This window comes from Mangifera indica, chromosome 7 (genome assembly GCF_011075055.1).
Source record: "Mangifera indica cultivar Alphonso chromosome 7, CATAS_Mindica_2.1, whole genome shotgun sequence".
Lineage (NCBI taxonomy): Eukaryota > Viridiplantae > Streptophyta > Magnoliopsida > Sapindales > Anacardiaceae > Mangifera > Mangifera indica.
In genome coordinates this window covers 17,362,556-17,378,310 of record NC_058143.1, presented here as the reverse complement: position 1 = coordinate 17,378,310, position 15,755 = coordinate 17,362,556, and the positions used below count along the sequence as shown (strand labels likewise).

The 15,755-nt window shown below is 29.8% G+C and overlaps 1 protein-coding gene across 2 annotated transcripts; it reads right to left on the bottom strand.

Annotated features, from left to right (window-relative positions):
- Positions 1 to 10,456: 10,456 nt before the first annotated feature.
- On the bottom strand, positions 10,457 to 14,072 carry LOC123220369 (sugar transporter ERD6-like 16). 2 transcript variants are annotated; one of them, XM_044642570.1, is made up of 17 exons: positions 13,557 to 14,072; positions 13,292 to 13,354; positions 13,129 to 13,218; positions 12,978 to 13,037; positions 12,827 to 12,892; positions 12,602 to 12,743; positions 12,446 to 12,510; positions 12,272 to 12,364; positions 12,109 to 12,189; positions 11,928 to 12,012; positions 11,794 to 11,840; positions 11,639 to 11,701; positions 11,494 to 11,553; positions 11,344 to 11,397; positions 11,190 to 11,249; positions 10,936 to 11,050; positions 10,457 to 10,852 (listed from the first exon to the last, which is right to left on the bottom strand). In XM_044642570.1, exons 1-17 carry the CDS (start codon positions 13,752 to 13,754, stop codon positions 10,737 to 10,739), a joined length of 1,458 nt encoding a protein of 485 aa, XP_044498505.1. In that variant the 5' UTR covers positions 13,755 to 14,072; the 3' UTR covers positions 10,457 to 10,736. The 2 variants fall into 2 exon arrangements, with proteins under 2 accessions (XP_044498505.1, XP_044498506.1); XM_044642571.1 differs by having other exon boundaries at positions 13,292 to 13,416; positions 13,557 to 13,688.
- Positions 14,073 to 15,755: the final 1,683 nt, after the last annotated feature.

Here is a 15,755-nt window from a genome sequence, read left to right as displayed (position 1 = left end):
AACGTTTTCTTAACTCACTCAGGTACTTCCCCAAACTTCTGAATCATCATTCTTTATTCTTATCCTATTTATTATTGCCTTGTATAGCCTTGTGAAGGTGGATTTCTTCCGGATTCTGTCTTACTAACAAAGGCAAAGGACTACATCCTCTCCAAATTTTAATTTAATCTTAAAAATATATCTATATTAGTAAAAAGATTTATATATTTATCTATAAACTAATTTAAATAGAACAAAAGATAAAATTATTATTTTATTATTAAACCTTAAAATTTTAGACATTTATATCATTTTTCTCTTTTAATTCGAAAAACTTACAATTTCTCTTTTAAATTGAACTTTGAACAACAACATTTTCTCTTTAGGGTTTTTTCTTTTATCTTCAAATATCAAATGTCGTTCCTTCTATTGACCGATGTTCCCACCATCTTTTTCTCTAATAGTCGACATTTATCGGATCAATTTCGTTTGAAGAAGATAGTTTGTCTTTATCTGACAAAAAAACAAAGACAATTCGTCATCTTTATCTCGTTATCGAACAAAGACAAACCATTTTCATTGACAAAATCAGTTAAGTGGAAATGTCAACCAAAGGGGAAGAAGATGATAAAAAAGTCAGTCGACCACAGGAACAACAACTAGTTGTCGGAGATGGAAGAAATGACCTTTGAGGGGAATGTGATTTTTTAAAGTTGAATAGTGGAGAAAAGTTGTTAATTTTCTAAATTAAAGGGAAAAATTATATTGATTTTTAGAGTTTATGAGTAAAATAACAATTTTACCCTTGTCTTTAATAAAAAATTATAACATAAGTTACTCTATAGATGAATGTTTAAGCTTTTTACCTGTTATGAGTATATTTTTTAAATTAGGGCAAATTTTGGATGAGAAATAGTCCTCTAGCATAATAATAATAATAATTTCTGAATCTATTGTAAGTTGTAATTGCTATTTTTAGATGAAAAGTTTTATTTTGTCCCCTCCTAATTTAGCTTGCAATTTATAGACCAGAACATTTTGCTTGTTTCATTTACATCCCATCTTTTTATTAGGGGGGATAAATATAAGGGTAATTATTTAAAAATAACTCAATTAAGGAGATGTATATGAAATTGCTCAATATTTTAGGCGTTAGGGGTTATATGAATATTGGGTTTAGGTAATATTATATTATTAAAAATTAAAGATTACCACAAATATTTATGTCAAGAAAAGGAAACAAATTAGTTATGGTTAAACAACTAAAACATAAAGAAAATAATACAATGAATGTGGATAAAATTGAGGAAATAATTAAGAAGTTGTATTTATAATTAAGGAAATAATTAAGAAAAATAATTATGATAAATATAAAAAAAGGAAAAAGCCAATTTGATTCCATTTATTATTTTTAATATAATTAGCTATGATAATTTGTTGTTTTTCTTTATTTAGAAAGAAATATATGTAATTAGTTGTAACAAAAAATTTCAGGGAACATTCAAGGTATTAGTAATATATTAATTTTTATAAAATATAATAATAATTTTTGTCTAATAATATTTTATTTAATCTATATTCATAGTAATATATCTTTCTTTTGCATTAAAAAATAGCCAAAGGACTATTTCCCACCCAAGGTATGTTTTTTGTGCAAATTTTCACCTGTTAACTTTGAAAAACCTATTTACTTACCCATGGATATTAAAAAAAAGTCAGATTGAAGAATTTAAGGGTAAAATCATTGTTTTATCTGTAATATTCAAAATAAACTTAAATTTAATTTATTTTTTATCTTCAAACCCTAACAACTAACAATTTTCCTCCAACCCAAGTTTTCAAAAATAACATTTTCCCCCTAGGAATTCTAAACTTTTAGATTGAATTTTTTGACAACGATCGACTATCTTCAGACGACGTCTCTTCCTCCTCGGCGTCTTCTCTTTCCGACCATGCTAGTCTTCCCCTCTTAGGCTTCGTCGTCAATGAAGACAACGCGTCTTCGTCAACGACGACAACGCGTCTTCGTCAACGACGATGTAGTGCAACGTCGGAAGGAGAGGCCATCAGAGAGGGAGAGTAGGTGCTTGGAGATTGCCGGTCATTGTCGAAAAAATTGGATTTGAAGTTTGAAAACCCTAGGGTGAAAAATGCAGATTTGAAGTTTGAAAACCCGAGGATGAAAAATGCAGTTTTTGAAAACTTGGGTTGGGGTAAAAGTGTTAGTTTTTAGGATTTGGGAGAGAAAATGATATGACCAACGGACTCAGTTAAGTTTAATGGCCTATAGGTGGATAAATAAAATTTTCAAAATTGATGAGGGGAACTTGTAAAATTTAGCATAGTTTGGGTGGGAAAAGTCTTTTGGCCTTAAAAAATTCCCAAACCAAACGCAACGAATCCTCTCACCAATTTATGTCAATCAGATCATTCTCAAAAAGAAAAGAATAGTTAATGGGGTAGTTGAAAAACCCTTTCATAAAAAAAATCGAGACTAAAATACAGGGGCAAACTTTTGTATCCTATATGACTATATAGAGAAAACAAAAATATTAGTAATAAGACTCCAACTTAATTTTTATATTTAAAAGTTTTAATGTTTTACTAATTTTATTAATTTATAATATTAATTTACGTAAATAATAATTACACAAAGCATATAAAATAAAGCTATTTTAACACCATGAGATAAGCGTAGAAACTTACATACAGTCATTACTTTGAATTTTAAACTCTAAACCCTATTATTATAATGAATTTCTATAGGGGTGTTATGCCAAATTGTGTCAAATTATGTATGATTTATATTGTATATTGTTTGTATTTTTCACTTTTTTTAAACTGAATTGGATCGATTGAATCAAAAATCAGCTCTAAATCCGATTTAGTTAACATTAAAAAATGGTTTATTCATTGACTTAGTCAATTTGATCAAAATTAGATGAATCGATTAAAATCGATAGAATCGAGTTTGATCAAAATTTAGGATATTTTTTAAAAATTTAATTATTTTTAAGTAATTTGATTATTTTTTATTAAATTAGATGAATTTTTAAAAGTTTGTAAGAAAAAATAAAATGAAAAAATGAAAAAAATATTTTATATCTATTTAAATGTTTTTTATAGATAATAACTTATATAATTATATTTTTTTTTTGCATCATGAGATTGAGACATTTTTTATTTTAATTGTTTCATTGAAATTAAATAAATAATTATTACTCTTAAAAAATGATAATGATATATTCTAATCTTTATAGATATAATTATACCAATTAATTTTATTTTTTTATAAATTTTTAAATAAAATTTATTTATTATAATTTAATAACAAATTAAATAGGTTAATTTTTAATAAAATTATAAATTAATAAAATAATTGATCCAATCACGACTCTGATTCTAAAAATATTGGTATTTTCTGCTGCAACATTATGGTGTGAAGACAAGAGGGAGAGAGGACCGGAGGGATATGAGAAGACAGAAAGAGACTCTGCAACAACTGCAAACACTAACAGTTCGTAAACTTTGACGTTATCTAAGATGAACATCCACGTGGGCAATACGTGTAAAACATTGATTTGACAACTTATGCCACCTTCGTATTAATGTTTAATTGTGGGTTTCCGACGTGGATTGTTCTTGATATTTTTTATTCAACAATTCATTAATCATCTCTATTCAGCCGACAGCCGACAGCCGACAGCCGACATCTTGTGTAGTTTTGGTTAGTTTATACGGTTAGAACCTCCTTCTAATTATTTGTATTTACTTGTTAACCCTTAATTTAATTTATATTACCTTTTCTTGTAAATTATAAATTGAATATTAAAATCTACCCCCAAAATCTTGAATCATTCACAATTATATTACAAGTTCCTAAATCCTATAACACCTCCATGCATGAATTTACGGTTGAATTTTAGTTAAGTTTATTTAATCTTAAAAGCGAGTTCAACTTAAGTAAATTGAAGTTTAAGCTTCAGGGATACTTAACATGTTAAGCTTAGAAATTTAAAAAAATTTGATACGAATTAATTAAAACGATATTGTTTTGATTAATATGTATCAAAATGACGTTATTTTAATTATTTTTTTGTTTGATAACCTTAAATTCGATTTGATTCGAATCTAACCCATTACATGATCCAATCACCATTTCAAATTCAAATTTTACATAAAGTAGTAATTTTAAATGGAATCACATGATTGGGTTAGTGTTTCCAATTTGACTTAAAAGGGTTTTCAAAAGATTTAATTGCTTGATTTACGATGGTTACGTATATTAAAACTGTGAAAATCCTTGGAAATCATAAAAGGTGGTCAAGAAATTTAAAGGAATGAAGATGGGAAGAGCAATTTAGGGATCCTTTGATTTGACCATTAGGCAGAGCAGAGATGACAGACAGAATCTTTAATTTGAATATTTGTTACACCACCACATGGATTGCAATTAAAAAATAATAATGACATTAGGAAACAAATTTGACTAAAGAGTTCAATAATTCATCTATAATATAAGCATATTTATGATGAAGATTAATAGAAAAAATATGCATACTTGTTGGAGATGATCATATAATAAAAAAATAGGGTGTCAAGGTAAATAAAATAAAATAAAATAAAATATAAACAAGTAAATTAAGAATTTAATAAATTTAAGAAGCACCAGGATAATTTTTGTGGGCATAGATTAGATGGATTTGGTTAATATATTTAAAAAAAATAAAAAAAAAAGTAATTAAGTAGATATGAAAGTTACATTCCCAAAACCAATATGGTATTGAAAAGAATAGTGCTTCCCATCCCAACCATTGAATGAGCATTTTGGCTTTTGACATTAGAGACCGAGTCCCACTTTTCTTTTGGCTTTTGTGAATATTGGTGGAGGATGAAAAGTGCAAATTTATACATTACTGGATAAGTAGAATTTGTGTTGAAAGGAGATTAAGTGATTGGAAGATTATAAAAAAAAAAACAATTTATTTAATGAAAGCCCATGGAATGCACCAAAAGGTGCTTTCCTTTCTACCACTAATACAACTTTGTTTATTTTGGTCAAATCTCACTTCCCCCTTCCCCCTTCCCCCTTTATTATTATATTATTTGGACAGATTCTAAAGGGTTTTAGCACCATAATAATGGATGACTCCATCCCCATCACCCCTTATTACCAAACACTTCTAAAAAAAATAGAAAAATTTCTATACTACCTACTACTAACAGGTATTGATAGGAGAATTTTATAAACTAAGGTTAAGGCTTACATGATAGACATTATAACCGCGGCATTTATGCTCGAAATTGTCAAAAAGTATTCAGAAAATTTAGTTTAATTTAGTTTATAAAATAGTTTAGTTTAGATAAATATATTGTAGATAAACAATTTATAATTTAAGTTATCATTTGAACGATTTTCAAAGTAAAATAAATAATAAATCATAATTTTTAAAATATATATAATGTGAAAAGAAAGTTAAGCGCAATGAAATTGAATATGTAACGTAACTATGATGATTACCACTAAAGAAATCAAAGATACATGTAAAAGAGGAAAATCAAAAGCTTAATTATTAATCAAATCTAAAAATAAATTAATGACCATCATTATTATTATTATTATTGACTTTCTCATTTAAAACTTATAAATTTTCTATCAATAGGAGATATTGGTTAGATATTATTGAAGTTTGACGTTGTAGAAAACTCCTATCATCCTCAACTTAAGCTTCCCAAGATAGTTTTGCCCTTTGCTTTGAGAATACGTTTACCCAAAAAAATTTCTAAACGTGCCTTAATACAACCCACTCAACTAAGATTAAAAAGTTTTATTAATCTTTCAACTACACACACTAAGATAAAATATAGAATGGGGGATTGTTTTAATTATAAAAGCTTTTTGAGTTTATGGTAGATGCTTCAGCTTCAACGTCACTCATGCTGGATAAGGTTTTAGAATAATATATATTAATCAATTCATTGTTTTTGGTCTTATTGGCAGAGAGTCTGTCCTTTATGTGAGATTAGGCGTGACAAAATTTCTAGTTTCAATGGGGCCTCCATCATCATACCATAGGCCATCCAACCCTATGGTACAATAGTAGAATTTCCAAGGCCAATCAGTATTTGTGGGCAAGTAAGTCTAGCTACCAGATTCAATTTGTGAAAGAAAGTCTTGATTTACGGTTGTTGATCAAAGGAAGTAGGGTCATTTCTGATTTTTCTTTTCAACGTGAAAACCTTAAACTACTATGTCAGGTTAGCTAAGAATTTTAATTTTGAAATGTCATTGGAAGGGTTTGAACTTTTGTTTTTATTTTAGAATCTCACTCATTTGCCACTGGTCAGTTTGAGGTGGGTTGGCCTAAAACAGAAGGTAATGGCAAACACTAGCTAGAAGTGGAAGTGGGTGTAGTCTGGTCGGTGAGTATGTCCTGCCTGACAAGTGTTTGCTCTAGCATTCACTCTTTATGAATGGAATTTGAAGGAAATCATGAGAAATTTTCAAGTGGAAAGCATTTCTTTGTTTACCAATTTCTGGATCCTCTTTTTTGACGTGTTTAAAGCTACCTTGCTTGTAGCATGCAGGAGAATCTTCACCTAAAACTCTCAATTGCCTATTAGAATATCCTTTGGCTAATTAATTCTTCTTCTTAATCATTCCAGGGCCAGGTTCCTATCAATTCCTGTGTAGGCAAAATCATATAATTTCAAGTCTGAAACTTCTAAAAAGCCCAAGATCAACCCAACTTTTACCAAGCCCAGCTCATCCAAAAATTTGTGCTCACTTGAAGACTTGGCACACTCTCTGGAAAAATACCTAGACATTACACAAGAATAAAGAAGTGAAACAACTAAAAATTCATCTAATAAATATGCAAGTTCTTGATCAGGGGTCAGAAAACTTTAACTGACAAAACAATTACTAAATAGTTATACCACACAGCACATTTCTTCTCATCATTCCTGAGTTCAACAACATACACAAAATCAGTGCTATTGTGAGACATTTCAAGTCAGGTGCCTTTACAAATCCATAATTGTGGCTGCATGCTCTCATCTCTGGGATTGAAAGACCTGATAAAAGATACTCCATTACAAAAGACCTCATAAAGATGTATTGCCTATACACATACCTTGAAGAGCAACAGAGAGAGGATTAGAGCAGAATCACATGTCACCATTTCCAAAAAGTGGTCAGTTAGAAGAGAATATAGCAGTAAGCAGTAGAAGAAACAATGATGAAAATGGCATATCGCAGCGTTCTATTATAGTAAATAACTATAGTCTTTTCATTCAAATTATAACATAGAAGAAATTAACAGAAATAGTCAAATATATAGTTTGATTGTGATAAAAATTGCTAAATAATTACTTTTGGTTAAATCACATTAATTCACACGCATTCAATGTATTTTCAAATAAAATATATATACACTACAATGCCTAAATCAGTTCTAATATAAAACGCCTGACCATCCTTTGGTATGAACAACCGGATTACTTCAAACAAGCCTCTACATATGATTCAATTAAAATCATTAGAAACATAATAATTTAACAATTTAACTTCCCAACTCATCAGTCCCACTTCTTTGCTATGCTCCTATATTGTAAGAAAAGCAAGCCAACAACTATTTCAACTTCACTAAACATGAAAGAGGTGTCGGTTACAAAATCACTCACTGCACGCCTTCTATATATCCCTCTCCATAATCTGCTACATGCTTTAATTATGTTTACTTGTGAACAAGTGATAACACCTCCATTCTTACTGTTATGTATAAGTGATAACCTTCTAGTCTTCAAGTTATATTTCATAATAGATTCACACCCAAACTAGTGCTACTTGAACCCCTCATGACCTGTCATACAGTACATGAAGCTTACCGAAAAATAAAAATTCTATGGCTCAAGAGGAATATTGCTAAGTGAAATGTCCATAGAAAATTACAATTGAGCTATTTCTGAAATTAAGGTTTGTAAAAAGCAGAAATGATAACAAGTGATAACACCTCCATTCTAAGGTTTGTCTAAATAACCCACTGAATGGAAGAATGGGGCAGTCTTAAAACATCCAAGAGTGCGTGAATAAAACTAAAATATAAAAAGAAAGCAATCACTGTAAAGCCTAAAAAGGATGCATAATGGGAATGCACCATGTCCACAATTGATATGAAAGACACAACTACAATGGATATTTACATCATCAAAAACCTTCAACAGTAATTAGCATTACTGCAGCTCTCTTCTGCAAAATGAATAGAATCAGAAAGCACAAAGTTTCCATATCCATCAAATGCGTCCAGTCCACTCTCTAAATAAAATTGCTCTAAAATATCACGAGCTGAAATTGCATTAAACAAATATTTCTCAAATCAGATTCCCGTTAGATGTCAATTTAAAGGTTCAACCGAGCACCTGATCCAAACATACCAATATTTCAAACATTGAAGAACAAAATTAAACACGCAATCTCAAAACTTAATCATTATAAAATATACTCTCTTTTTCTGTAGTATTGTAATCTATAATTAACATTAATTGCATTGTACCATATTTCAGACAAATTCCCGTATCCAAGCTATCAATGAGTAGTAAAAAAAAAACGGATGCATTAATATAAATAACACAAAATCCACTATATAACTGTGACAGAATAACATTATGACCATTAAACTGAGATCAAAAGCTTAAAAAGGACGCCAACGAGTGGCACTGATTCTCCTTCCCACAGAATTTGACTCACCCTGCCACCATCCCACCGACTTCTGCGCCTCGTACACTATCTGAGTTATACCTAAACATCAAAACGACGAAGTTTCAATACATATTACATTGATTCAACATGTAATAAAACAAAAGTAAAGTGATCAAATTGAAGTAAACCTTGCTTAACGGTTTGTTTGTTTTCACGGATCTCTTGAATGGTGGCCGAGATTTTCCAGTAAAGAGGACGACCCGCGTAGAAGAGTACGAGGATGAAAATGGCTGCCATTACTATGCGAAACGACACTCTAGCTGCTGATGACGATGCCATTTTCCCCCTTTTCTGTTCGATTGATTTTGAGCCGGCCATGTTTGTTATTATATAGGGAACAGCTTATGGGTTTTTAAGGGTGTCGATTTTGCCACGTCATGACATCTTTCAGATTCAACTGTTTTGTGGAAATATGGTTATGTATATTTAAAAAACGATTAAATTATGATTTTGAATTAATATTACCTATAAAAGGAATTTATATAATGCATGAAAATCACCTTAATATGCATCTTCGTGATGTTTAATAAAGCTCTATATTACCTGCCAAAAGACGTGTTCTCGTCAAAAATACAATAAAATCTTAAAATCTTATTTTTAAAATTTTTAAAAACTTAAACACTTATTTATGAGTAAATTTTTATTAAAAATCCTAATTAAAATTAAAGGTAAGATTTTTATTTACCTAAAAAAAATTTAAAACTAAATTTGTATCATATTTCTCTTCTCAATTTGAAAATCTTACAATTCTATCTCTAAATTTTTTTTTAAGTTTGAAAAGTGATAATTTTTCCCTTAAAATTTTCTCTTCTTCTTTCCAGTTATCGATTTCTTCTCGGTTATCAAACGATCTTCCCTTTTTCTTCTCTCTCAATTGATCACCTCTTTTTTTCCATCCTTCATTAGAGACAGAGACAACAGTCTTCGTCTCTAATAAAAGCAAAATCAAAGTAAGGAGAAGCAATATACTAAAATAGAAGAAAAAGGGAAGGTTGACCGATGACCGAGAGGATTGAGTTATTGGAGGAGAAAAAACCTAGAAGGGAAATAACTACTTTTCAAACATTGAAAGAAATTTTAAGGGAAAATTATAAGATTTTTAAATCGAGGGAGAGATGTGATCAAAGTTTAATTTTTAAAATTTTTTTGTTAAATAACAATTTTACCTTAATCCTAATTAAGACTTTTAATATAAATTTACTCATGAATAAATATTTAGATTTTCAAAAAATTTTAAAATTTCACTGTATTTTAAATAAGAATAAGTCTTTTGACATACATACACACACATATATATATAAACATATAAATATTATAATTCAATAATTTTTAATTAAAAATAGAATAATATCATTCGATGTACTAAAAATATATCCAACTATCATTCTTCCGTGGTTATATTTGAAATTTGATGCAATTTAATATTCTTTCAAATAAAAATAAGGCATTTTATTGTATTGACCAATTTAGAGAGTTTTTTCTTGATGCACACACGATCAATACCATCCAGCCTCCAAAATTATTGTTGCATATTATTTGCATTAAGCAAAATTTTGATGAACTTGGGAGATTTTTGCACGTGACACAAAATAAAATTTTTTAAGTTTTTCATTCTAATATTAAGAGAAAAAAAAAATTAAATGTCATAAATATTCTATAATGCTTTTTATATAAATTGTCTTTGAAGTTTGAAAATTTGCTAATTATAGAAAATTCCCAAGTAAAAATTAAATTTATAAAACACTTAAAATTCAATACAATGGGGGTATTAAAAGATTAGAAACAATACAATCTGCTATATTATTCTTTACTGCAGTCTCCAATGGAGCCCCTGGAGGTTGGCACATGACATAATTCAGATCATTTGCATCCACTGGCTATGTTCCAGCCTTGAATTATTGAAACCAACTGAGAAAAAAGTTGCGCCAAACTCGTTTCGATCTATCAAAAATTTTCTCCAAATGCATATTCATTTGATCGACAGTTGTGTTGTTGTCTATGAGTTGATGCATGCCTGGATTTCTTCTAGTGTCTTTCCCCTCGTTTCCGGGACGAACTTTGACACGAATAAGATGGTCATCACAGAGAATCCAGAATAGACAAAGAAAGTGCCTGAAAGATGATAGATATGTGCAATGGAGTCAGTTCTGAAACAATATGTAGATTCTGGGGCAAAACTGGAAAAAAGTTTTTACCTGAGGAACTCCAGTTCATGAGGAAATTGAAAGTAAAGGAAACTGCCCAAGCACCTAACCAATTCACCAACACTACCAAGCTTCCTGCTATTCCCTTCATATTTATGGGAAAGATCTGCCAGAATTGTGAATGTGTTAAGTGGCCAGGATTTAAAGAATTCCAAATGTTGCATTTCGGATAGTCTGATTTCCAGGAATGGATTGCCCAAACTTAAAATCTTTTGTTATGGGGATTTAGAGGTTATCAAACTTACCTCAGACATTATCACCCAAGGAACTGCTCCCATTCCAAGTGAAAATGCCGCGATATAGATCTGAACTCATTAAAAAAATAAGAAAGTGTTCAATTCAGTAGAAAAGAATTAAATATGTCAAATATTAAATTCTCTCTTTCAACAATCAGCTAACCAGGACTCCACCAACAGCTAATATTGGCACCAAGTCAAGCAATAGATTGTGGCCCTGAGTGCAAAGATCATGAGACAAGTTTAGAACAAACTAAAACTGAAAGGACAATACAAAAATCTTCAAAAAGATAGCGAGGATTTTGATGCTTGCCTTAAGCAAGAAAGAACTGCCAGTTAGAATGCAGCCGAGGAAAATCCCAGAAGCAGAAACCTGCATTAGCAGAGCTTATGGTTATGAAAATCCCCTCTTTCTTAATATAAGAATCACACTGTGAAATGACAATATTTGTATTTACCATTATAAGTGGTCTTCTTCCTGACTTGTCCATTAATACTGCCCCTATTATGGTTATTGGAACCTGTGAGCCCATTTGAGATTAGATTGAGTTTATTTGTGAAATTCTGATCATTCCAATTATCAAGGCTTGTCATCAGTGGCAAAATCTAATACCTGAACACAAGCATAAGCGATTGTGCCGATTTTTCCTGAAGAGAGCCCTGCAATTTACAAAGTGAAACTGAGTTTCAACAAGAATGCATAGAAATAAATAACACTGAAAATAATGTATAGAGAGTATGATTTACCAGCTTGAACAAAGGTTTCACTAGCATAGAATCCAACCCCATTGATTCCAACAAATTGTTGAAATACCATCAACGCCACACCGATCTTTACAGCATCAACAAGTTTAAAAAGTTCAAGAACCCATGAAAAATCCACAATGCATAAAGTTAATCTCACAAGAAGTTTAGCAGATTTACTTACAATCACAGGACGGATGTATTTGCGGTTGAACAAATCCATCATTCTAGCTTTGGGAAGGCTTTCAAGAGTTTGGATGTAAACCTATGGAGAAACAAAAACTTGGTTTCTAAAACATTTAAAATTACAGGCTTTTAATGGATGTTCTGTCATTTATGGTAAATACTTGGATTTCAGTTGCTTCCTGAGTAATATCAGCATCTTTGCCACGAAGTTTTCGAAGAGCAACTTGAAATTCCTTTTGGAGGCCAACCTTTGCCTGCAATGCCAAACAACACTCTTCATTTGCATAATGCTAGAGAAACAAAAGTTTTAACCTTTATGATATTCAAACACTCACCAGCCATCTGGGTGACTCTGGCACAAAGCATAGACCCACAAGCAGCAAAATGCATGGAATAAGCCCTTCAATTCAAACCCAACAATCATACAACTCCTTGTTTGTGAATTAAAGTTCAAACATGTTCCTTCCCACAATAAAAATTTAGAATTTTACCAATTAGAGCCAGCATTCTCCAGGATATGACAGTGCCGATTAAGAAGGACACTGATGAGCCTGTAACAATCAAGAGCTGATTCAATGTTGTGAGCCCTCCACGAAGACTCCTCGGTGCTATTTCAGCTACATATATTGGAACCTGTTAATCCACTTTCTTTAATCTGACAGAATTTGAACACATCATTACTAAGTACGCAACAAAGAAAAGAATAAGAAAATTACCACATAAGAGAAGACTCCAATTCCGTATCCTGTGAAAAGCCTCCCCATATCTAGAGACCAAGCTTCCTGCATTATAACCAATCAAAGAATCAAGTTGGTTTACAGAAGATAACAAACCTGAGAAGTCAAAATGTGCAGATAACACGCATACATGAGAAAAGTAAACAGCTAGCCATCCAGTGATGCAAAAACCAGCTGACATTCTCATTGCCTGTCTCCAAGAAAATACAAATAAGTTTGTGATTTGAAAAACTAAGCTTAATTAACAAATTTTAGTGGCTGATTTACAAAATCAAACATACCCCTTTGCGACCAAGGAAGTCTGCCATTCGGCCACTTGTTATAGCACCAAGCATTGCGCCAATTGTTAAAATAGAACCAAACATGGAGAACTAAAATTTGATTGAAATTAGTTTTCATATTTTACAATCATTGGAAGGGATTGAAGAGATATACAAAACCAACCTCAGCCAGAGATAAATTAAGATCTTCCCTGATAGCAGACTGAGTGGGAGCTGAATACCCCACCTGCCAAAACAATAACTTAAGCTAAACAAACCTTTTTTTTTTTTTTGGTTTATTTTTGGTTCCTAACCAAAAAACAAAAAAGAAAAAGAAAAGTAGACTTAGTAACCAAGAACTTTGCTTAATCCAGGAACAAAGAGTAGTGTTTCTGAAAGCTACTGTGATTAATAATGAAAAAAAATTATTTGCAGAATAATATACTTACACATGAGCCGAATTCAAAAGAGCCACACACAGCAACAAATGTGCTAAGTAGAACCATCCAAATAGATCCACTTTCATCACTCTCATCATCATCCTCATACCTCACAACTATCCCCGGCTGGATAAATGGCTTTTCTAAATCTTCAAGGCCATTCACAATGTCACCATTTTCAACATCCTTACATTGCCCAATTGCCATATCAGCAATCCCTCTCTCTCTCTCTTTCTCTCAAAAAGCAAATAAGTTAGAGCAGCCAAGAAGCAAAGGGAAGAAGCACTTGCTATACATGAGAATACTGTGAAAGCAGGGGGGCTTATATATCAATGAAAACAGTGAAATCATCCAAGCAAGTGGCAAGATATCTATCAATGACTTTGTCTTGTAGTGTATAAATGAGATAAAAATCATAGTGCTTTAGTTTGATTGGTGAAAACTGTGTGTTTTCATGTGGGAAAAAGCCGTCACTATCCTGATCATCATTACAGCTAAGTTTCTGGCTTGCACCACCCAATTAGAAATCCAGGGAAGATTTGATGCAGTTTCCTTGGCGTTTCATTCTTTTTTAATCTAATACTTACCTGGCCATTACGAAGAACCGACGTGTCAGATAACATTATCTTACAAAAAGTCATTCATGAATGTTGAATTGTAAATTTATTTATTTTCCTTTTATGATTTAATTTTTAAAAAATAAAATAATAAAATATAATCGATATATTATTATTTTAAAAATATTATCAGTATTTTTAAAATTTTAAATTTTTTTATACATATTTATATTATATTATTATTTTTTAAAAAATATATTAATATGTATCTGTAATATATATAATTTCATAAAATACTATATTATATTAATTATGATATATCTCATTATACATATTTATTTTTATCTATATCATATCATATTATAAGATACATATCATATATTATAAAATATCAATAACTACAGAGTTAATTATGTTGTCTTAAAATTATACTTGGTTAATACGTATAGCATAGGTTAGAATGTCAATATTGTATAATTATATATTTAAAAATAAATTAATTTTAAAAAATAGTATAAATAATTATGAAATTTTTTAAAAGATTCTAATAAATTCAAAAAAAAAAATCAAAACTGTTTTTGAAAATTTTAAAATTTGTGTATATCTATCTTACTAGTTTAAAAAATATCAATTATTCTTTCAAAAAGTTAAATAGAGCGCAACAAATTAAAGATATAAATATTATATTACAAACTATTAACTTCGTAATAATATTTTTAAAATATGCATAAATTTAAAAAGATTTTAAGAATTAATTTGTATACTCACTTATTTTCAAGTTATAAAAGAATCCACTTATTTTTATTTTTCACTCTCACAACTTTCTTTCTTTCTTTCTTCGTGCAGATAGGAGTATTAACAACATATAATCTCTTTTTTAGGAGAAATTGCAATTTTAAAAAAAAAAATATTAGGAATGTTAATGAAATTTTTAAGGGTTTGGAAATTTGAAAAAAAAGTTTGAGATTATTTTTGAAAAATTTTAAATTTTGAATATTTTTATTAATAGTTTTAAAATGTCGGTGACAATGAACTGAATATAACAAATTAGAGGTTTAATTTGTGTAAATTTCATATTAAAAACTATAGAGTCTATAATAGTATTTTTAAAACCTACAAAGGTTTGAAAGAATTTTAGAAATTTATTTATGAGTTTTTAAACTTTTATAAGAGTTAAATTATTATTTTAATAATATTTTGGTCTTATTTGTAAGGTCATTGTATATTTTTTTTAATTAAGGAATAATAAAATTATTATTTTCCCCTTTATATTGTCAGTTTTTTAAAATATAATTTGATTTTGGATAAAAAAATACTATTTACACTAAATAGAGGTTAAAAAGTGTTTTAAGGTAGAAACTTGGGTGGGAATATGTCATTTACCCTTCTACAAAGAATAGGACTACTCTTAAAAACTATTAAATCTTTGATCCAAAACTGTGATTATTATCAGAAAATAGCATTAGTATTCTATTCTGAGATGAACTTTTACCCTAATAAAATTCATTGATGTGAAAAATGTTGAATTATTTATCCGAACCCTGAAGTTATTTTAACTATAAATACTTTTATAGAATTTAAAAATTAAAAAAAAGAAAAAAGAAAATTGGGATTAGAAGAGGACATAATCCTAGGGGATAAGATATCTTTT

What these genes read in the sequence shown, in the direction of transcription:
- LOC123220369 (XM_044642570.1), bottom strand. Translation starts at nt 13,754, where the DNA reads ATGGCAATTGGGCAATGTAAGGATGTTGAAAATGGTGACATTGTGAAT. An exon ending in CTTTTGAATTCGGCTCATGT is followed by an intron (nt 13,355 to 13,556) that starts GTAAGTATATTA and finishes TTGTTTTGGCAG; the next exon opens with GTGGGGTATTCAGCTCCCAC. An exon ending in GAGAATGCTGGCTCTAATTG is followed by an intron (nt 12,511 to 12,601) that starts GTAAAATTCTAA and finishes TTTGAATTGAAG; the next exon opens with GGCTTATTCCATGCATTTTG.